Source organism: Pezoporus occidentalis, unplaced genomic scaffold (genome assembly GCF_034315485.1).
Source record: "Pezoporus occidentalis ecotype Australia unplaced genomic scaffold, CSIRO_AGI_Poc_V1 ctg9, whole genome shotgun sequence".
In the NCBI taxonomy this organism is placed as follows: Eukaryota; Metazoa; Chordata; class Aves; order Psittaciformes; family Psittacidae; genus Pezoporus; species Pezoporus occidentalis.
Genome location: NW_026916262.1, coordinates 969,632 through 993,252, shown reverse-complemented (window position 1 = coordinate 993,252; position 23,621 = coordinate 969,632). Strand labels below are relative to the sequence as shown.

The window sequence follows — 23,621 nt, the reverse complement described above, 5'->3', positions numbered from 1 at the left end:
AGAGGAAGATTATGATCACAAGTTTAAGGATCTCAGGAAAATTTTCAACGTAACAGAAATATATAAGGACACAGCTGAAGCAGTCAATAGTTATTCAGAGGAACATGAAAGAACTTTCAAATCATTTGACCTAAATCTCTGGGGGGAAGGGAAGAGAATAACAATCTGTGCTGTTTTAGGTTTGATTCAAATAAAAAAGTTATGAAAAGCCTTCCCTGTAGGTTCACAGAAAGGTAGATGGCTTTATACTAATCATATGTAACCGGATTCCTCTCTTTATATGATAAACCACCGATTCACCAAGTTTACAGGAGCTCCTTTTGCATTATGAAAATAAACTTGACAAAATAAGAATTTATAAAACTTTATAATCTTCTATATTATTATGCAATAAAACCTCATTCAGTAATGAAAACTTTTGATATAAGCCCAGAGAAGTGAACATTCTGAAACACAATCAAGTTTCAGCTAATGTAAACTATAATAACTGCATTAAGATAATTTTATTACTATTTTTAGAAGCAGCTAGGTATACGTCCACCTTGGAGAAGGGACAGAAGTCAGAAGCAAGGCTGCACAGTTTTAACTTTTTAATTCTTTGCAGAGAATAAAATCTATCAACCACTAAACATTTTCTAGCTTTTCTGAAAGCAAACCTGAAACTGGGCTCACTATGACTCAATGCAGAGGAAAATTTGCATCTTTCTTCACATGATAAACTGTCAGGAAAAATTCGTAACATTTAATTAACCATTCACAAAATTCTCAAAATAAATCCCAGCACTAAACTGCTGGGAACAACAAGAATTTAATCCATAAGCACTATTCTTCTCCAAGCTTCCCCAAACTGATCCATACAGTTAACTGGAAAAGAACAAGTGTATAATGATTTCTAAATTATTGACTGACTACAGAAAGACAGTTCTGGATTTGCCCCACTGCGTACAACTAAGTAACACAACAGATTTACAGAGAAAGACATCCTAAGGTGTCTTCTCCAGAAGCTATCAGGAGAACTGGCTACCCTGGATTTGGAGAAGGCTGAGGTTCTTAATGATTTCTTTGCCTCGGTTTTCACTGGCAAAGGCTCTGACCACACCACCCAAATCTTGGAAGGCAGACACAGGGACTGTGAGAATGAAGACCTTGGGCCCACTGTAGGAGAGGATCTGGTTTGAGACCACCTTAAGAACCTGAACATGCACAAGTCCATGGGTCCTGAAGGAGCTGAAAAATGAAGCTGCTAAGCCACTGGCCATCATATTTAAAAAATCATGGCAGTCAGGTGAAGTTCCCAACAACTGGAAAAAGGGAAATATAACCCCCATTTTCAAGAAGGGGAAAATGGATGACCCAGGGAACTACAGACCAGTAAGTCTCACCTCTGTGCCTGGCAAAATCTTGGAGCAGATTCTCCTGGAAGGCATGCTAAGGCACATGAAAATCAACAAGGTGCTTGGTGACAGCCAGCATGGCTTCACTAAGGGGAAATCCTGCCTGACCAGTTTGGTGGCCTTCTATGATGGGGCAACAGAACTGATGGACAGGGGTAGAGCTGTTGATGTCATCTACCTGGACTTGTGCAAAGGGGTCGACACTGTCCCACACGACATCCTTGTCTCTAAATTGGAGAGACATCAATTTGATAGGTGGACCACTCGGTGGATAAAGAACTGGCTGGATGGCCACACACACAGAGTTGTGGTCAATGGCTCAATGTCCAGCTGGAGACCAGTAACGAGTGGTGTCCCTCAGGGATCGGTGTTGGGACCAGTCTTGTTCAACATCTTCGTCGCTGACATGGACAGTGGGATTGAGTGCGCCCTCAGCAAGTTTGCCGATGACACCAAGTTGTGTGGTTCGGTTGATACCCTGGAGGGAAGGAATGCCATCCAGAGGGACCTTGACACGCTTGTGAGGTGGGCTGATGCCAATCTTATGAAGTTTAACCATGCCAAGTGCAAGGTCCTACACCTGGGTCAGAGCAATCCCAGGCGCAGCTACAGGTTGGGCAGAGAAGAGATTCAGAGCAGCCCTGCAGAGAAGGACTTGGGGGTGTTGGCTGATGAGAGAATGAACATGGGCCGGCTTCAGTGTGCGCTTGCAGCCCAGAAAGCCAACCGTATCCTGGGCTGCATCAAAAGGAGCGTGACCAGCAGGTCGAAGGAGGTGATCCTGCCCCTTTACTCTGCTCTCAGGAGACCTCACCTGCAGTATTGTGTGCAGTTCTGGTGTCTTCAACATAAAAAGGACATGGAACTGTTGGAACAAGTCCAGAGAAGGGCCACGGGGATGATCAGGGGTCTGGAGCACCTCCCAAATGAAGACAGGCTGAGAAAGTTGGGGCTGTTCAGCCTGGAGAAGAGAAGGCTGTGTGGAGACCTCATAGCAGCCTTCCAGTACCTGAAGGGGGGCTATAGGGATGCTGGAGAAGGACTCTTCATTAGGGACTGTAGTGATAGGACAGGGGGTAACGGTTAAAACTTAAACAGGGGAAGTTTAGATTGGATATAAGGAAGAAGTTCTTTACTGTAAGGGTGGTGAGGCACTGGATTAGGTTGCCCAAGGAAGTAAACATGCTCCATTCCTGGCGTTGTGAACGCCCCGTTCAAGGCCAGGCTGGACAGAGCCTTGGGTGATACGGTTTAGCGTGAGGTACCCCTGCCCATGGCAGGGAGGTTGGAACTAGGTGATCTTAAGGTTATCTCCAACCCTAACTATTCTGATTCTATGATTATTAACTGTGCCCATTAATACACAGTGATAATGCAAGACTTCGACTTCACAACACTGTGAAGTATTCTATTTCACAGCTGTAAAACCAAGCAAGATGATTATATTGTAATGAGAACAGTAGGGGCCAATTCAGAAAGGAATGAAAATGGCAAAAACTGGATGTCAGTATTATACTGATGCCCTTATTGATACCTGGATCTTGAAAGACTCTCTCAAGTGCTACTAATCCATAAAGCACTTATACTTGATAAACACTTTAGGTATTTTATTTCATCTTCCTAAGACATTCACAGACTTGTTTCTGAGCAAAAATGTTACAATCTTCACTCGACTGAAGATTTCAGCATTTGCCTCATGTCTAATAGAATTAATAGCATATAAATCTGTGTTATCAGGTCTCACTATAGCTGGTCACCAAAAAAAAAGTGGCTTTTTTTTAAAAAAAAAGGACTGTGCACCAAGTGCAATGGAGACCATATGTCCTCCTGAAAGCACAGAAAAAATGACAAATATTCCCACCCTTTGGAGAAAAAAAGTAAAAAGTCCTGGTCAAGATACTTCCCCAGTGAGTTACCTTGGCTGAATTCCCTTGCTTGCCTGGGGACATTCAAATGTGTATCACTTTTCCTACACAGTATCCAAATATCAGAAAAGAGCGGAAGATTTACTTACGGGAAAAAGAGGTTTCTGTTTGTCTATCATGATAAAATGATTAAATATTTACTTATAAAATGTTACTGAACAAATTACTGAAATAGTCCTTTGAATGAGGAGGTGATCTGAGCAGGTTTAAAAGATCAGGCTAGTTAGGGAGAGGTACGAAAACAGATACCATAATGTTCCAGCTGTTAAGGTAGTATTTCTGGACACATGGAAGAATTTAATGTGCTCAGGTGAATTTTATCGAAAATGGCAGAGACAATTTTTTTTCTTTTCTTGTTTTTAAATTGCATCAGAGTTGGGTGCTAACTTCACTCAGAGTGGAAGTAACCCATTCTGGATCCAAGCCTATGCTAAAAGACACAGAACAGAATTACGTATTGCATGCATATAAATATTTATGCAAAATACTACTGCATACAGTATTACTTACTAAACAAAGTTGCAAACAGCAACTTTAAATTGTTCTAAGATGCCATACAGGGCCTTTGGGACTAAAACATTAGAATCAAATTTTAGCAACACTTAACAGTTGGTTGTTTTTAATATTGATGCCTTGAACAGATTACATATGAGAAGTTCCATCAGTGAAAATAACTTGCTATTAATTTCTTATGTTTCAGAATAGAAGCAGTTTTTGTTAACAGTGAAAAAAGACAGAATAATCTGTCTTATTTCCTGATACTATGAGACCATTCCTGTTGCAAAGTCTGACTAAGCAAATACAGATAGACTGACCGAGATCTTCAGTTTCAGCTGAATTTGTCTTGTTAAAGAACCACACCCAATCAATGTGTTGTGGAAATTTTTCTGAAGCTTATGGCATCCTCCACTTTACAAGGAAGCTGCAAACACAAACAACTAGGATTTGCTCTGCCAACTCCTGCTACTTTGAAGAAAATTTCATCCCTCAAATAGCTTTTTAATAACAAGGATAAAACAAAAATAATTAGGCCAAGAATCATCCTTATAATACTATTCTTGGAATAAGACAAGAAAAAAATGTTATTCAAGGAACTCAGTTACAATGTTTTACAGACAGTGTAAAAATATAAGAATGTAAAAGTAAAGCAACACTAGCTGCATGGATACACAAAATTGAAGCTGCAAAAGGTAATAGCATATAGCACCTATTTTGTTTAAACTAGAAATCTGGACAAAGAGAGATGATACCATTTATGGACAAACTGGAGTACGTGAGGAGGCAACATATGAGCCAGGCAGGCACAGAAGGAAACACCAGTGACTATCAATCCTTCCAATCTTGTTAGCACCTTTGTCTCTGCTGCATCTCCGCTCCTTTAATTCTTTTCCCCCTTTCTGGCAGCAGTCAAGAGGACTTCTGTATTTCTGTTCTCTCTACAGAAGCATGCAAGAGCCAGTCCTTTAATATTCACTTTTTATAGAACATGTAATGATGAAAGACCTAAAGAAGAGGAAGACAGCTGAAGAGTTTGCACAGGTCTTGCCAACTGTTTGTTAGAACCAGCTTTTAGTCCAGGGTTACAGCAAAGTCTTTGTCAAAGCAAATTCTCTGTCAAAGGGAAAGCATAATAAAATACAATGAGATTTTTCTATAACTTTTCTTGATAGACCACTGACTTCTTATGTGAAGGAGATGTGTTAATTCTACAGTACCTGCCATTCCTTCATGAATTTACATGCTGCACAGAGAAATGTAGTCAAACTCCAGCAGGTGCAGATTTACACAAATATTATGAAACAATAACTGGCCAAGCAAATAGGATAAGAATGAAGCTTTGTTCAATGGAAAAAATGTTCAATGTGAAGTGAAAATTTTCTCCACAATCTGTTTTGCTTTGTGGAGGCAGCTGTTCCCCAAAACCATTATCCTGCCATAAGTATTACGGCAAGTTGACTTCATTTCAATCTGACTTTGTCATGCAAAGTTGGGGCAAATGTTTCCCTGCAGATAAGAAACTTTCTCATGCTTCATGATCCTTTTCCAGGTGGATATTTAGGGCCCAAAGCAAAATCCTTCTGGATGGCTTTACCTACGTAAGTTTCTTTTGAACAGTAGATTCCCAGAATATGCGAGACTCCAGGAGAAATAAATGGAGGACAGTCTATGCTTAATATGCTTAAAAAAAAAATCTCTAATTACTATGATAAGAGTTCTGTTTTTTCTCAAGCACTCACTGATAAGTACATTAGACTAATTTAGCGCTAGTTCACAGAGGGTGAGTCTCTAAATCTCAGGAAATACAAGAATTCAAGGACTGGTTTCCAAGTAGCAGCTATAACTATACCTGGTAAAATAACAGACAATTTCAGGTGCCTTCTAATTTTGCATCAGATATACACAGACGAATCCTCAACAGAAGATACAAGACTTGCTCACGTCTCTGATCCAATTATGGCTGCAACATGCTATGGAAGTGCCTTAAAATACCTGATTTTGACTAGATAGCAGGCTTCTAACACCTTGTAGGCTGGAAAGAAAGAGGCTGAACTACATCTGTACTCCCAGGTCAGTAGGTCATAAAATCTGCCTTAAAAGAACTATCTAACTGAAAGCACGGAATCAGTTCTATAAAGTCTAGTGTCTTTGCAGAGAACAGTATCTGTCCTTCCACAGTCCAGAGCAGATGTACCATATTCTGCTCATCCTCCACTACATACAGAATAGGAATGAACAGGACTGATCTTGGGGGACTGGTTGTATACAACAGTGTTGCCTTCTAGTTCCTAAAAAAAAAATCAGTGATGTCACAAAATTTCTCACAGTAAGTTTTACACTGAAAATCTGCACTGGTGGGAGCTGAGGAATCACGAGCATGCGACTCATAGGAATCATAAGCAAGTACACACAGGAAACCATAACCCAACAGTCTGACACACTGTCAGCAATTTTCACTGGCCTCTTACTTCTTAGAAGATATGAAACATTCATACAGCTATTGCATTCCCCAAATCAATTAAACTTTCTCCCCTATTGCAGTAAGCCAAAGTTAATACTCCTTAAATCATGTATTTCAGGCTGTGGTGTCCCTAACTACAAATTACCCTTACTCCAGGTAAAACAAGCCAGCTGTGGAAATTCACCCCTTTTTTCTCCATCTCACAGATCAGAAGTAGTGAATGGGGAAGGGGTAAGAAGCGGGTAACTAGCGAAAAAAAAGAAAACATTAAACTGTATTTGACTTCTTCCTTTCTCCTACTGCAGCTAAGCTGTGAAATTTTATAATTGTTCTTCTGCTTTACTGACAATACACAAAAATCAAAGATCAAGAAAAATCCAAGTATGCACACTGTGAAGATTTATGCATTTATGTGTATGCTCTGTGCCAACATACACATAAGTGCATAAATCATACAAAGAACTCTCCATGGTACAGACATCAGAACTCAATACATCCCTAACACTGAGAACACACAGAAAAGGTTTCTCAGTAAAAAACAGGATACATGTAAAGCAAGCTCTGCATCCTTAATTATAAAGAAAATCATTCAGAGGTTTTAATTATGCAATGTAATATTTTAACTCCTACCATACTAAGACATTTGAAAAGGAAATTAATTTAGTCGAAAAAATTGCCAACATTTGATTCACGATCTACCCTAACACCAAACTGCAACAGAAGAGTTCTGTCTCCTACACTTTCCTAGCTAATATAAATGCAATAAGCAGTTCTGCTGGAAGACATGTAAGAGGAAGTAAGAGAAGCTATATCACTCCACTTTCTTTCTCCTCACAACACGCAAAAAAGCAACTTCGTTAATAGTCTCTTGAAAACAAAAAATAAGTTTTCATTGTGGGTGAGGCAGGGGGCAGGGAGAGGCAGAATAATAACTCCTTTTATTCCTCCCCACCACACTGGCCACATAAATGGGAACAAGACATGTAGTGTTTGGAATTAATCTCCACCCATGAATTCTTTAAAAATAACACATTCTTTTTGGTCTTTTTCATCTTTCAAATTTGCATAAAATATTTCAACATAAGCCACTGTTTTTGTCATCCTGAAAAACAGGGTGGGAGGGGGAGGGAGAAATCATTCAGCTTCAACAGAGTTCCATGAAATATGGTTTTCACTTATTACAGAGAATGTTTCAGAGATAATGGAAAGGTAATTATATTGAAATGTAATTTTCAATTAATTACTTTTTAAATTATGCTGCCGGATACCCAAATGGTGCCACAAATGTAGAGGATATTTAGCTTTAATCTACTGACAGTAATAGCTCTGGGTTATTTTTGTTTGTAGGTCCACTTAATCGACAATTTCTTTTTAAGCAATTTATATTGACCCAGTATCTGAAAAAACAGCTTCTGAAAAAGAAGTAGATATTACAGGGCCTTGATTCACACGTCAACAATCACATACATTAATGATACTGTATTACTGACAATTACATGACTAGCTGTGAAAAGGAATGCTAAAGCATCCCCAGTAAAAGTCCACGGGTTTAAGATTCATTGACTCTGACAAGGTTTTAAAACCTGACTTTTGACAAAATACAGGGGAATGTGGTGTGTCAAAAAATCAGATATCATATAGAGAGGGTTAATAAGTTAGAAAACATGATTTACATGAGAATGTATAGATTTTCGGGCATTTTAAATGTATTTCTAATGTTCATAAATCAGAAATTCAAATTAAGTTTGGAATTCATCATGGAGAAAACCTTTGTGCATCAGGGTTAAGTCTGATTTAAACTGAAAGGCATTTTCTGATCTTAGCATTTGATTTAATACTTTTTTACATAATTAATTTGAAAGTTCTGGTAACCAAATAAAATTAATTTTTAGCTAAAGCAGAATGCAAATTCTCATCTACTCAGACAAAAGTCTACAGGAAAAGAACCCAAAACAATAAAATCACATGCTGTCACAGGCTGCTCCTACCAAATACCCCATATGGACAAATATTTTAATACTATCAATACTAGAGATATATAACTGACAAAATTTTCCCTCAACTAACATATCTCTTCAAAAACACTCAAAACAGAAATGAGAAGACTCAATTTTTATGCACTAACTAGATTTCTAAGCATAACCTTGTACTATGTTCTCATGTTATTAAAATAAATTGATGCTAATTACTAAAATAAATCTGGAATGTATTCACCAACGACTGCAGTGTCATCCTAGTCTTATATCTGTGTAAGAAAAAACAAACTTTACTAACAGGTTTTCTTTAGTACATCATCATATGTGTGTGTAAGTTTGTATATCAAAAGTACTACACACATAAATACATAAATTTAATAAACATGCTATATTGACATATAAAGGTGGGTTTTTTTAAGAAGAAAGAATGCTAAGGCACATACATGTAGAAGGATATTTTATTACCAATTAATGTTAAAAGAAATATCCACAAATTATTACATACTGTATAGATTGAAGAACAGATAGCTTAATATTCTATAATGGCAATATAACAATCTATAAATAAACTAAATGTACCCTTTCTGAAGGAGTTTTTTCTGTGTTTGTTTCACTTTAAGAACAACGTAGCTGATTTCAAATTAACATGAAAATATGAGATTAGCATTTTTCACACTTTATAACTCAATACCATAATTGGTACCATATTTATACTGTTTTCATCCTGTTAGAGGAACTGAAATGTTGTCACTCTTCAAATAAAATATGTTAAAAATAAAACAGACCCTAGTGTGACCCTCATTTATTTTTATTTCTTTTCCCCCTTTGGAAATATTGTAGCTTTAAGTATCATACTCTTTGGCACAGAATAATCCCTTTGGCCTGAATATCAAGACAGCTTAAAATTCTCTACCCACCTAAATAGGGTGGTACCCTAATAAACAAAAAAAAAAAAAAAAACCCACACACAAAAACTCTCTTTCTTTTAAAATACTTTGAAACACTAGCTAATGAACATCAGAACTGTAAAGTCATCCTTGAGTTAGCCATTTAACAACAAGAATTAGGCAGGTAACATGTAAATGAAAACAGTATTGAGGCTTGTAAATCTTCAACCTAAGTGTCCTGGGTTCAGCAGTAGCAGTCATTTTTCTCGTTCTTAGTAGCTGCTGCAGTGTTGTGGTTTTGACTTTCAGCCTTGGAATAGCGCTGATAACACTGATGTTTTTAGCTATTGCTCAGTAATGTTTACTGTGACCAAGGACTTCCCAAGTCTCATGTTCTGCCAGGGAGGAGGGGAAGCCGGGAGGAAGCAGAGACAGGACACCTGACCCAAACTAACCAAAGGGGTATTCCATACCACAGCACATCATGCCCAATATATGAACTGAGGAGCAGTTACCTGGAAGGGCTAGATCACTGCTCGGGTCGGGCTGGGTATCAGTCGGCAGGTGGTAAGCGGATGTATTCTCTTCCCTTGTTATTTCCCTTATCATTATTATTATTGGTGGTAGCAGTAGTGGTTTGTGTTATACCTTAGTTACTGGACTGCTCTTAACTCATAGGAGTTACATTCTTTTGATTCTCCTCCCAATCCCTCTGGGAGCAGGGGGAGAAATGGTGGGGGAGAGTGAGTGAGCACCTGCATGGTTCTGGGTTGCCGGCTGGGCTTAAACCACAACAGTTCTTTTTGGTGTCCAACATGGGGCATGAAAGGTTGAGATAACAACAGATCTGACCAGAGTGTGTACCAAGACAAAGAAGGTACTGTGCAATAAAAAAAAAAAAAAAAAAAAGGTTAAAAATGGGATCTTAAGGCAGAGAGGGGAAGTATCAAAAAGAAAGGAAGATATAAAGGAGAAAGAGATGTTAGCACAGACTGAGGAAAAGAGACAGAGGGACCACTAAAGATGATTAAAAAGTATTCAAAACTGAACACTTGCAGCAGAAAATGACTATCTGAAACATTTTACACCTCGGTGCCCTCAACACTTTACACAGAAAGCAGGCTCACAAGTCAGATTGCCAGAATCTCTGCCTGGCAGGCTTCCCAACTCTCTAGGTATCCTGGAAGCTGTTTCCCTAGAAAAATCTGCCCAGAAATCCAGAAAAACAGAGTGCCCAGTGTCTGAAGGGTAGAGTTTTCTGCTGGTGATACACACAAGCTACACAATTTTTCTCTTTTGTAGCTAGAAAGACACAACATCCTTTATTAGCTATAAGTTTCTTGTATGTTGGGCACTGGCTTCTCCTACATAACAGATAAGCTATATTTCTACTACTACTAACTCTTCTGTAAGTTAGTTCAAACTTGAGTTCCCTTTGTTCAATCATTTTGGTCAAAAGCAGAAATGTATGGTTTCTGCAGCACCTCTTGATAGAAAATTACAGCTTCCTATCTGCAGTAGGAATACTTCACTTTATATAAGAAGGCAAGGTCCTTACAGTAAATCAGTATTTTCTATAAAATCAAAGGATGCAGCAAAGAGAAACAGCACAAAAATCTTTCTTTCACTCCGTATTTCTCTGTGCTTGAAATTTTAACAAGTTTTCCACTTATGACAATGGTCCTAAGACCCAACTTTTTCTTACAAGTCTTGTCTTAGTCTCAGACCATCATGGCCACAGGAATACTATTACAATGTCCCAGTAATGTATTTTGCTTCTTCAAGACCAAACCACAGTGATGCTTTGCAATCATCTTGTGATCAGCTACTGTACACAGTAAGTTATCTGCCAATGTCACAAGTTTCAGGGTACACCACACTATGCTCTGCCCTAGTGCATCTCATTCTATTTCCTTTTACTATAGTCCATAATATCAAGCTTTTCCAGCATAATATTCATATTTTTCTCCTTTTTTAGCAAGAATTCCCAGACTTGGTTTAGCGAGTTGATTTTATTAGCATCCATCTACTTCTTTTGACTAGGTTATTATCAAAAATAACTAATGCGATTAGTGGTCCTAGACACACTGCTTTAACCTGAATACCTTCTCTTCCAGGACCCAATGCAGTCACTCTGTTAGCTTACTAAAAAACTAATGTCGGTCATCTAAAGAAAACTGAGCCCTTTTGTTAACAGGGAGTACTGCTCTCAGTAACACACCTCCAAAAGCTCAACTGGCCTTTGACCCCGCAAAGGAGGGGTTCCAAAAAAACTAATCCTTTCGGTCTCTAAACTTTTTCATGGTTCTCATGTTCCAGCACAGCAGAGCATGGGCTTTTTAACACCTCTGTGCTACAAAGGAAGAATAACTAGGTCATTTTAAAAACTAGTTCATTTGATTACTCCTTCTTCTCCGGCTTCTTTTATTTTTCATTATATTTTTATATCTGGTTTTAGGCTGCTGAAGCTTCTCAGGAGTAGAGACTTGGGATGACGATCAGCTCTTTAACCATTTCTCTTGCAATTGTGGTAAAGTCACAGTTGCGTAAAGCACCCTACAAGCCTTACTCAAACTATTAGATCTTCAATTTTAAGCCTGGTATATATAAATGGCATTATACAGTTTCAGAAACAGTACTTTTTTCTGAGATTTGTTATTGTCATTTCAGAATAATACAAACCATTATGAGATCTCACTAGTAAGCAGAAATTTCTATGACAAGTATGGAACAAGTTAATTACTCGCTCTGAATTTTTCATGTTCCTCTCAATTAATGTTAGCAATATTATGCACTGTGAATGACAAAATGAAATTCACCTACTGAAAAAGTCTGCCAGCAGAAAAAGAATGCACTTTGCTCTAAGCTTTAAATATTTGTCTATTGACAGAATAGCCACATGCAGCATTAATAAGTGATTTCTCAATAAAAGCCTACAAAATAAAAGATGTTGCTCCTATGCACAGCAAAAGGAAAAAAAAAATCAAATTAAGATTACTTACTTGATTAAGTATATCTTGTTTCTGTAATGCATGCAAGGAAGGAAAGAACACACATACATTAGTGCAGTGTCATAACACTTAGGCTCTGTTTTTAGAATGTAACTATTTTTGTTGAAAGGTTAGTGATGTAAATGAACAGGTTTAAGACATTAGACAGAATATGCCATTTTCTTGCATTAGTGCATATGCCCAGAAAATGGTTCTGTCAGCATTCTAGTCTTGATTAGAGAGTGCAAGCAATTTATTTTTAACCACACAATGACAGATAACCAATGGAAAAAAAGTAAATACAATGTTTGTCTTTCTCTGTGTACTTTAAAAAAGTAACAAAAATTATCTGCTGTCAAGCAATGAAATAACTTAAATAGAATGAATGGTAATGGTAATTTCATAAATACATTAACAACAAAAGGAGGGCTAAGGAGAATTTCCTTCCTTCACTGGATGAAAACATAGTGACAGGATGAGGAAAAAGGCTGAAGTACCTAACACCTTCTTTGCCCCAGTCTTTAACAGTAAGACTGTTCTCTGGGTACCCATCCCATTGAGCTGGAAGCCAGGGAGGGGGAGCAGATTGACACCCCCATAATCTAAGGGGAAACAATTAGCAACTTTGGAGTAGGCAAATGATTTCAACCTGACTGTAAACATCCTGCCAAACTTGAGGCTTCACTTGTCTGGGCAGATCCAGCCATGGAATGCACCTTGCGTCATGCACTCATTGCCATAACCTTCCTGATCTTTCTGCGTATGCAGATTTATTCTTTTTATCCACATCTGGAGCACTGCCCTGCTCCATGCTGCAGCCTGACTGCTTGTCTGGTTGAGATCCCTCCACCCACTTTTCATGTCACTCTTCATGCACTGATTAAGCTTAAGAGCTCGAGATGGTAACTAGGGAAGCAAGTAAACAAGAAACCCCCCCAGAGGATGACAACACTAGGACTACAAGCACACAATGGTGTGTACTTACTGCCCATTTAGATACAGTCTTTATCTCCATCTGCTTTCCTAATTCTTGCTAGCCTATTCAGTGCTCCTTTCAAAATGAAATGGCCAAAATTAATTACTTAAATATTCTTTCCATCATCTCGGATTTATTTTATAAATCACAGCTCTCCAGGCAGCAGATCTTAACCTACCTATGTGACTTACATCAGGTATAAAATCTATTCTTAATTGCATATTTGACACTGACTTCGAAAAGGTGGCAGAGCAAAGCTTCAGTAGCATTTGTAGGAGTTTTAGTCATCTCCCTTTCATTGAAAGCAGAGAGTAAAAGCTCAATAAACAAACTCCCTATACTGGATGACCTTCTGATAATCAGATACATCATTTCCACTACGCCCAAAAAACACTCACTCAACAAGATATAAGATAATGGAAAAACAAACCAGATGACTTCATGTAACAAGTTTCAAATACCAATAGCTTTTCTTTTGCTATTTCCATCCCATTACATCAGCTTGTGACAAAAAACTGCAATACAGAAGGCACAGAGTGGAATAAATTCCTGAACCCCTTAAGCAGGGAGACGCTTGAAACAGGAAGTTCTTAATGCTTTTTTTAAAGTACATAAATTTGTCAGTCTGCTAAATCTGCCACAGCTTTATGCCCCATGTTTATTGGTAAAAAACTGGCACCACCTTTTGTTAGAAAATTTGAGTGCTTATGACATAATGATCTAGGAAACAAAGAACTAAAACAGAAACACGATGGTATCCTTACAAAACACAACAAAATGGAACCGCTGTCTTCAGTATGTGGAAGAGCTGCATTACGACTGATGCAGCTGAAATCAGTCGATTTTTGTCATCTCTTTTAGAGATAACAATTAATTAATTAAATAGTACATCCAACTCATGAAGTCCTCATCCAACCAGATACAATCAGCTTGCAAATCATTTGTAAAGAGATTATTCATATGGCAGGGTGAATCTAAGCGAAACATATAGACATACCTGTGCAAAGGCAGTTCTGACTTGGCATATTTATTCAACTGCAGATGAAATTTCAGTCATTTTGCTCCCAGTTCAGTAGCTTATAGCATAAAACTTGAGCTAATAAATTCTAATAGATCCAAAGTAGCTTCACTGCTAGCTGTGTTTTCCTTATGCTGCACTCCCCAAAGTCTACGTGCTAAGCAGCGAAGTACAAAAGCTATCAGGGTTAGCCTAGGTCCAACACTGATCAAGTAATAGTGAATCACTTGATCCCTGCTGAGACACTGAAGCCATTACAGGGTGCATGGCTTGCATTCCTTCCACCCCTTCCATCCTCCCATCCTATTCACAGGCTTAGGTGCTCTTCTGCTCTATAATCCCTGCGTATTTTGATACATTGGTAGGATTCTACAAACAGCTGTAAACTGAAGAACACCAGGAAACACCAAAGTGTCACAGACTAAGCTCTGCCACCTGCCTACCAATGGGAACTGTTGAATGAATTCCTTGTTTTGCTTTCCTTGTACACACCGCTTTTGCTTTACCTGCTAAACTGACAATAAACCCACTGTGTTTATTAACTCCAGCTTGACACAAATTCTGCCAATTCACCTGCTTTCAGTTAGAGCAGTTATCCCAGGTGCCCCGACTGATCACTTTTTGCTATGATTCAACCTCCACATACCCCCAAACTGGAGGAACAACTTTGCTGAAAGAGACTAATCTCACAACTTCAAGTACTGATTTGTTTACACGCAAATTTGACAACGTATTATCTACATGGCAACGTGTTATTTAAATACCCATATATTATCTTGTACTTTAAAAGTTTACACTTCACAAATCTGAAAATGTATGATAACTGAAAATAAGTGAAGAATTTCAAGAAAAAATTTGAATAATAAATTAAGACTATTCTATCAGAATCTAAAAGCACAAAGAAAACTGCAGAATTGGGAAAAAGAAAGAGCAAGCACTGAATTTGTAAATCAACAGTACAAACTTTTCTAAAAAACAAACAAAAAAAACCCCCAAAAAAGTCAACCAACAAAAACAAAACAAACAAACCAACCCAACAAAATAAAACAAAAGTGGGTCTACATTCTAACAAAAATAAATTCAGGTCCTACAAACAATGTTTACATTTGAGAATAAATTAGTTGGTCGCATCATTCCCATCCTTTTATAACCTATGAGTCTATTTAACTATAATAATGGAGATTTCATGCAATCATTTACCAGACCAACTTATATTTTACTTAATTATGAAATATTTTCTTCAGAAACTGACTATACGAACATTCTGCTTTGCAAAGTTCAAAGTGACAAATACTTTTTCAATATTTAACGAGTTATAACTTCTTTACTTGACAATAATTTGTCTTTTACATCCTGAAATGTAAGATTAAGTAATTTTCATTTTTCTACCCTGAACATAAGACAGTCAGAAACATTACTATTAGAAACATTACTGAAATAGGTTTTTATTTAGCCAAACTTTGAGTCACACTATTAGGATGTGCTAAGCAGATGCAAATTGCAATTGGGGATAACAAAAGAAAACAACTGTCTTTTTCTACCAGCCAAACCAGAATACTTTCTCTAGTAGTGAATCTGTAGAGACAATAAACATGCACACACACACTTTTTTTCCACCTGAATTCTTCATATTGTCAGAAAAAAATTCTCCTTTAATAGTGGGGATCCCACTACCAGAAACAAAGCAAGATAAATAGAATTTTAAAAGTAAACTTAACTGAACAGGTACTACTTTTCTAAATTTCATAATTATGTTTAACATTTTGGATATTTGAAAAGAATTGGGAAGCACGTTAACCGAACCAAGGGAGTTTTATTTTTTTGTGTCTGTGTGCTGGTTTTGGTTGTGATCATTTTCTTCACAGTAGTCAGTATGAGGCTGTGTTTTGGATTGGTACTGAAAACAGGTAATACAGGGATGTTTTCATTATTACTGAGCAGTGCTTACATATAGTCAAGGCCTTTTCTCAGTCTCACAGGCTGGGATGTAGAAGTTGGGAGGGGACACAGCTGTGACAGCTGACCCTAAATGACCTAAGGTATACTCCATATCATATGATATCATACTCAGCATATAAACTAGGGGAAGAAGAAAAGAGGGAGGAATGTTTGGGGTGATGGCATTTGTCTTCCCAAGTCACCATACTTGTCTTTGGAAGGCTTATCTGTCTTGGGAATTAAGATCTCTGTGATTTCTGCTCTCCCGGAGATGGCCAAACACCTGCCTGCCAGTGGGAACTGGTGAATGAATTCCTTGTTTTGCTTTCCTTGTACACGCAGCTTTTGCTTTTCCTGTTAAACCGACTTCATGTCAACCCACGAGTCTTCTCACCTTTACTCTTCCAATTCTCTCCCCCTTCCCACCAGGGAGGAGTGAGTGAGCAACTGTGAGAAGCTTAGCTGCCAGCTGGGCCTAAACCATGAAAGTCTGCTTAAATCTTAGAAAAGATAATGTGGTTTTATGTAAATTACTAAGCAGGTATGTCTAATGTGATATTTATAAACTTCTAGTTCTTCAAAATATTCACATTTTTATTTTCCAAACATTTTCAAATACCCAAACACCTGATTTATAAACATTTTTCTATTTCAAATGGTTAGATTTGGTACAACATTTGTAAATATTTCTCGCCACCATTTCTGACCACTGAAGAAAGAAGAAGAAGAATTACCCCTTCAGGATTATATTTTGCTAACACACCACTGCCGTGGAATTCTTCTAAGACATCCTTAATTTTCTTGGTGGAATCTGGATGAAGAATAAGAGAGAGAAAATGAAAACAGAGAAAACTGGTTTACAAAATATAAACCGTAATTAAAAAATCAAAAGCCAAACTGCTAATAGCTTTTCTCAATGAATATTAGTAATTTTCTCTAGCTGCATGAGAGCTGTGGGTAAAGAAAATGATAACATACTATCCCATCTCATTAAGTAATACAAAAATCAGCAAGTAAACACAAAATGCTCAGAAGCAAACAGTCTTTGACCTAATCCTTAACTATTGTTAATTAGCATATGTCTGAAAGAGCTGTTTGCAAGGACTATTTCAAGTCAGTTTTGTTGTCCTTGAAACACAAGTCATCTATGGAATACAGTCATTCCCAACAGTGCTACTGAATCATCTCTGGCACAGCTGCCAGCAACTGGAGGACTTAGAGTCATAGAATAGTTAGGGTTGGAAAGGAGAATACTGGAGAAAAAAAAAGATAATTTTTTCTTTAATCACATCACAGAAAACAAATGTTGCTATTGACACCTCAATTTTTGCAGACTTTTAAGATATTCTAACCACTGTCAGCTATAATAACTTTAGGACAACTTTTGTCTAACAGAATTGTGCAAAATCCCTGTAGTTCAGAAGCACATAGATCTAACCTTTCCAGTTTGTTTTTAATTGTCTACATGCAGAATAACAAAACAATTATTTCAATAAGTAGCCACTACATACAACTCTTAAACTCAGATTTGCTTAGAATACATCATGCACATAACAATTTTTCAAGCTTAAATATCTCAGCAATACAACAAAAATAACTGTAATTCAATGTTTTCTTTAAAATGCAGTAGTTGAGTGCATACTACTCAAATGCGCATAATGGACAAAACACAGAAGTAAACTGTAAACTAGTAATGAGTAACAGATGCATTACAGAAGAAAGCAAGTAAAATTCATGGCTGCACATTTATTTGTACAACAAAACCTAGAAGGAAAGGAGAGAAGCAAAGAGTACACCAAGAACAGAACTATCACATGAGCCATTAGTTAAACCCTTTAAATTATAAACATTAGGACCTAGACTTCCTGATTTTTTTAATTGTATCAACAAAATATAGCACTGTAATAGTTCTTACAAGTAAAAGAAATTCAACACCTCAGACCTGAAGTACGTTTACAAAAAAAAAAAATGCTTTTAGCATTTATCAAGAAAGGATTTCAAAAATAGCTTTGTAACAGCTCGTAACAGCTATAAACACCAGTAAAATTCCATTTTAAGAGGTGCTGGAGGAGTTGTTTCCCCCCTACCCTCTCACACAGTTTAGAATGTAATAAGAATGGCTTTTCCCAATGTTTGTCATTTTATGATTTTTTTTTTAAATGGAAACAGCCAAGACTATGTGTGGCCTCAATAAACAGTCCATTTTCACAAATCACATGTATGTCAATGTTATTGACAACTGTAAGTAATGGAGTTTAGCTGGTCTCATGATCACTTACAACATGTATTTACTTGATAAAGTCATTTATAGTCATATTGTGTCATTTGAAATACAGCAAATAATTACAACTTCGAGTGTAAAAAAACATTAATCAATACAGCAAGAAATAAAATTTATGAAGAACTGTAAACACAAGATGATGGGTTAGATATTTATTGATGAGGACAAGAACACAAATTGATAAGTGACAAAATTTCTTCACTTCATCTTTATTATTTCTATATGTTTTTCAGTAGTCATATGCAGGGTTGTATACAAAACTTAACAGTATCTTATGATAACGAAGTCAAGAAGTACCAAAGCAGCAGTGTGAGGTGAGCAGATGTTTGACAGAGGTGACTCAATCTCATACTAAAATAGGATTTTTCTACACTTTGGAGGAAAGAGGTTAGACACACATCAAATAGAAAGACAGCAAGGTCTCCTCACACACCTTTTATCATCCACATTAAATAAATATATAAATAAAATAGAAATAGCCTACTCTGTAGCAATTTTAAACAGCGTCTTGAGGTTCTTCTCCCAGTAATGGCCATACTTCTTTCATGTTTTGCCAGTTAAAAACTATTTAAGTTAGTATTATGCCTATGCAACCATAATTGAAACAGAAAACCTATCTTTTGTTATTTATTAAAAATAAATTCTTTGCTTTATTTTATTCATACTCCTCTTAAACAAGTATCATTATGAAAGAAAACATTCTCTATTCCAGCAACAATATGACTGTTCTCCTTTTTTCTGCATGAGCTTAAAGCAGTCATATCTAAAAAAACATAATTAATTCAATGCTTGAAATAACTGACAAGAAAAAAGGGTCTGCGGATGTAAATTCTACTTTAGTTGTCCCAGCAAAACTCTTCAAGAGATTTTCACGTTCTGGACAGGAGTTCTATTTATTACAAGCACGACGACATACATTTCACAGCCAAGACAGAACCCATTTTTCAGTCTTTTGTTACAGTCATTCAATCATTTTTTTAGTTCCTTTGACAGTATCCAAACTAACATAAATAAATATCTTTTAAAATGCTCAGAATGACAGAACAATATTTTAAGTGAAACACCATCTTTTGCATGCATACTCTTCAAAGTGCAGACACTCCTCAGAACCCATGAATCTTCCACAGCCTCTCGTAGGCAAACTAATGTTAGGAACATGTTCTATCTTTAAGAAGCTGACCTAAAGAAATATGAAGAATAGGATAATTTTCAAGTTTCATTCTCATTTGGGGATTAGAAATACAAGCGGTATTGCCTTGGAAAGCTCTACGCCCACAAAAATTAGAAACTCCAATGACATTTTCTCAGTTCTTCTTAAAAAAAGTACATGCTTTCTGTCAAAAACAGACCAAAATTCTGGAAAATATAGACAGAAGTAACTCGGAAGTTTTTCTACCTTTTCTTTCCCTAAGCTTTTTAACCAGGAAATTAAAACAATGCCATGCATTACAGTTTAGTCTGATCGAAATCATCTACATACTAACTTGAAAATGGTGGTGCAAACATAAGCACCAAACCAGAACCTGCGTTCTCACCTACCTACAAGTACGTGTTCTGCATAACTCAGCAACCTACCTCTGTGAGCAGTCTCAAATTCATAAGCACCACTCATGTTAAAATACAAATTCACTGGATTAGTCTTAGTGATTTCTTAAATTAAGGACAAATTCCTCCTTTATCTAAGCCTTTGTATTCCAAGTTCTCCTCAAGAGAGGCACTTTCTAAATATGTCTAGATATAGCACACAGCCTGTTACTGCAGAGCTTAAATCCCAGCTTATCTGCAAAGCTATAGCTGGCACATTATGAATTTCATGTAGCTTTAAATATAAAGCTTGTTTCAAGTAACAGCTCTATTTTTTTTTTTGTTCTCACAACTTCGTCTTTACCCACTAGCCCAGTGAATGCCCATGCTTTAGGCCTTCACTCACAATACAGAAGACCTTCAAGTCTCTCCTCTGCCTGGATGGATTCAAACTCTTATCCTTAAAACCCATCTTCTGCTGCAATTTGGATAGCATGCTGCAGTGGTCATCTAGTCAGGAGAGTGGAAAGAGAAACTGGGGACCAAGAATCAGAGCTTCCTTTGGATGAGGTGAGACATGGCTTCCCACATAAGGCTCCAGTGAGTTTGGGGCACAACAGGCTAGGCATGTTGTGGAAGACTGCTATCTGAAAAGCTATTACTAGTACGGGGGGGGGGGGGGGGGGGGGGGGGGGGGAAGTAGATGGATTCCACACAGAGCTGCAGAAATTTTATTCTAACATAAAGATTCCAAAGCAATAGATTTACAGATGAGACCTGGGCTAATGTACTGTTTCAGAATAAAGGCAAACCAATTAAAAGAATGACAATAGAAACAAGAAACCTACACATGTAACAGTAGAAGTGTCAAAGTGTCTTTTTCTTAACTGTCTTTCAGTCCTAACAAAGATACATTTTATAACTGATGACAAATTTACATACTAAGTTCAAAACCATTTAAGATTTAGCCCACATTAAAAATTATGATTCACTTTTTAAAATGACTCAACTTCAGATGAGTAAGACTGAGCACTCAGCTGAGACTGGAATTTGGTATACCATTCCCCCATAATCAGAAAACACAAAACAGAAGGAAAGCTTGCCCAGATCACATACTTTGTCTACATTTTCTTCCCATCCTCCCTGCAAAAAAATCCTTGAAAAGGAAAAAAAAAAAAAGAAAGACCATATTGTATTCATAAAAGTTTTTACAATTTAAAGGGAAATAAACACTAGAAAACAATGACTGGATTAAGAGTAATTCCCTTAGAAATTCAGGTATGTTTTTCAATCTCAACAGAATTTCATCATAGCCTCCATACTTACTGGACTGTAACACCTTAACTACCTAACACTTAATTTTAACACCTACAACAAAAAGCAAAGTAGTAACCACTTTCTACCTCTACATTCCTTTTGTAAGCTTTATACAATATGAAAAATATCACAGGCATCCAAAATCCTCTCATGATCAAGTTCAGAATTTATGTAGAAGCCACAGAGCTGTCTTCTCTGCATCTGCTTATAACTGAGAAAAAAAAAAAAAAAAAAAAAAGGTGCAACCTTCAATATTCAATTTTCTCCATGCCAACAAAGCCTAGCTCAAATTCAAAAACCCTGCTTGCTGGCTTGCTGGATAAGCCAATTGGGGAAAATCCAGCACTTAGTTGACATCACAATTTTTACACAAGTTCTTATTCTTCTGTGGACTTTTTTCTTTTGTGGATGCATTCATACAAAAATGTGTGTGCGTATATAAATGTATGCATATAGCTTTTTTGTTGTTGTTTTTGTGGGTTTTTACATAGCTTATTTTATTCAGAGAACTGGATAATGCTTTTGCTCAAGCTATTGATCTTCTTAATCTAAAGTTTTACTGGTCCAGAAACACCAGTATGTTAAAAAGGCCAAACCTGGCAACACATCTGTATACAGCACAGAAAGGTAAAAACTCTTCAACTTGCAACAAAAAAAAAAAGTTGTTCCAGTAAAAATATGCTTTTTCTAGTATGACTCAGTCTTGCAGTCTGTCTGAATTGGGAAGAGACACCTAATGGTTGACACTGAACCAGAAGGCAGTGGCTTACATGTCCTGTATTTCCTATACACATGGCTGTAGGGTCCCTGGCAAAGCTCTTTTAACACAGGTCAAGACTGAGCTTTGATTTGTGACTTGTAAATGGTCTTTTGATGTGAATTTAACAAAAGAAGCAAGCATTTAAGACCTTAAGTGAGATAAACACTCTATTTTGATTTTCTGTATTTATAATATAAAATCCATTGCAGCCTTGAAAAGAGTGGCCAGGCTGGGAAGGCAATCACTGTCCAGTGGTCTAAAGTAGTCTTACCTTCACTAGTTGCTAGCTATGGTTTGGGTAACACTCCCTGAACTGGAGAATTTGACTGACTACACCTTCCAGCAAACCACATTCCCACTGAATTATCTGAGAAACAATTTAGAAAAAGCTTAGAAATGCAGGCAGAATTAGATGATAATAAATACGGTGGTGAGTGACCTCTGCAACAGGGAATGCAGGAGGTGGAAGAAGAAGCAGGTGAAGGAGGTGAGAACCATAGCTCCTGCTGCAGAAGACAACTTCCTCCTGACACCCAAAGCAGAAGCTGTCTCTTCCACCCATCCTCCCTGCTGCCCAGCATCACAAGGAGGAAAATTGATCCATTCTACCCATTGCTACGTAATGAACGATACTTACACAATCAAGGACTTGAGAAAAAAGCAATACTGACTGCATGTGCCAGCACATCTTTAGTTCACATTTACAAAAAATGTCCACCAAACCCCAACTCCCTACCTCATATGTTCAAACGAAGGTATACTGCAGAAAACAGGGTACTGGGGACGAATAAGGGGGAGGCTTAATTTTTATCTGCCAGTGGGATAAGCTTTAAAAGGAAGAAATAAGGAAAGGACAAAAATGTACTCCAGGACTTGAGAGGAACTAGAGATATTCCTGTGTGTACTTCAAAACATTCTGAAAGGTAAAATAACTAATCAAATCTTAAATTTAAAAATTACTACAGCTAACTTGGTTTCTTTTGAACATTCAGAAAATTAAGGCCCAAAGAGTTTGAAAAAACCTTCAGAGGGCTTCTCTGAGAACAAGTTCACAAAGTGAGAAAATCATTGCAAGTCATTCTACTACTCAGCTTCAACATGCAGTATTTGTGCACATAGTCAATATGCTGTACTTGAAGAAACCCACTCCCCTGAGACAGGGAAGCAAGAGACACCTCAGGAGACCTCTCCAGCCCTCAGATTCCATCACCCCACTTAAGCTTGAAAAGTAATGCAAAACCTTCAGCAAGTAACTTTGCGGCTCCTTCTTTCCCTTTTCTCATTTCCTGCTTATTTATAGCTGGTCACAGGATCTGATAAAGGCTGCCAACTCATAACCTTTCCAGTCAGAATGATGATGAAACCATTCTTTATTAAATTAAGGAAGTAATATTATTGACAAGATATTTCACCCCAAACACTAACTGTAAGCACTAACCTTCTAACAGTGAAAAATCGGATCAGTCTGATTTGAAATTTAGCAGATGTTATTTCTGATTTTAAGTGGAAACAGGAAAATAGCTTTATAAATTGAGAATATTTGTACTGGTCTTGAATCTTACATTAAAAACAACAACCAAAAAATACAGTAGTTCATTTGTTTCTACTTCCCCAAAATTATTCTTTATGAGTTTTAATATGTATTCTTTGAACTCATTACCTATTTAACCTAAACT

The 23,621-nt window shown here is 37.1% G+C and overlaps 1 protein-coding gene across 8 annotated transcripts in view; it reads right to left on the bottom strand.

The window, feature by feature from the left end:
* Positions 1-23,621, bottom strand: part of DGKB (diacylglycerol kinase beta) — a 331,269-nt gene that overhangs the window by 282,164 nt on the left and 25,484 nt on the right. For 4 of the 8 annotated variants that reach the window (XM_062605129.1, XM_062605131.1, XM_062605132.1 and 1 more), the window contains exons 2-3: positions 16,798-16,874; positions 12,144-12,164 (exon numbers count right to left, since the gene is read on the bottom strand). The exons of 1 other annotated variant lie outside the window; for it this stretch is intronic. In XM_062605129.1, the coding sequence (XP_062461113.1) occupies positions 12,144-12,164; positions 16,798-16,874 (98 nt within the window). The remainder of the gene's footprint in view (positions 1-12,143; positions 12,165-16,797; positions 16,875-23,621) is intronic. 3 more of the 8 variants (XM_062605130.1, XM_062605133.1, XM_062605136.1) reach the window with 1 other exon arrangement.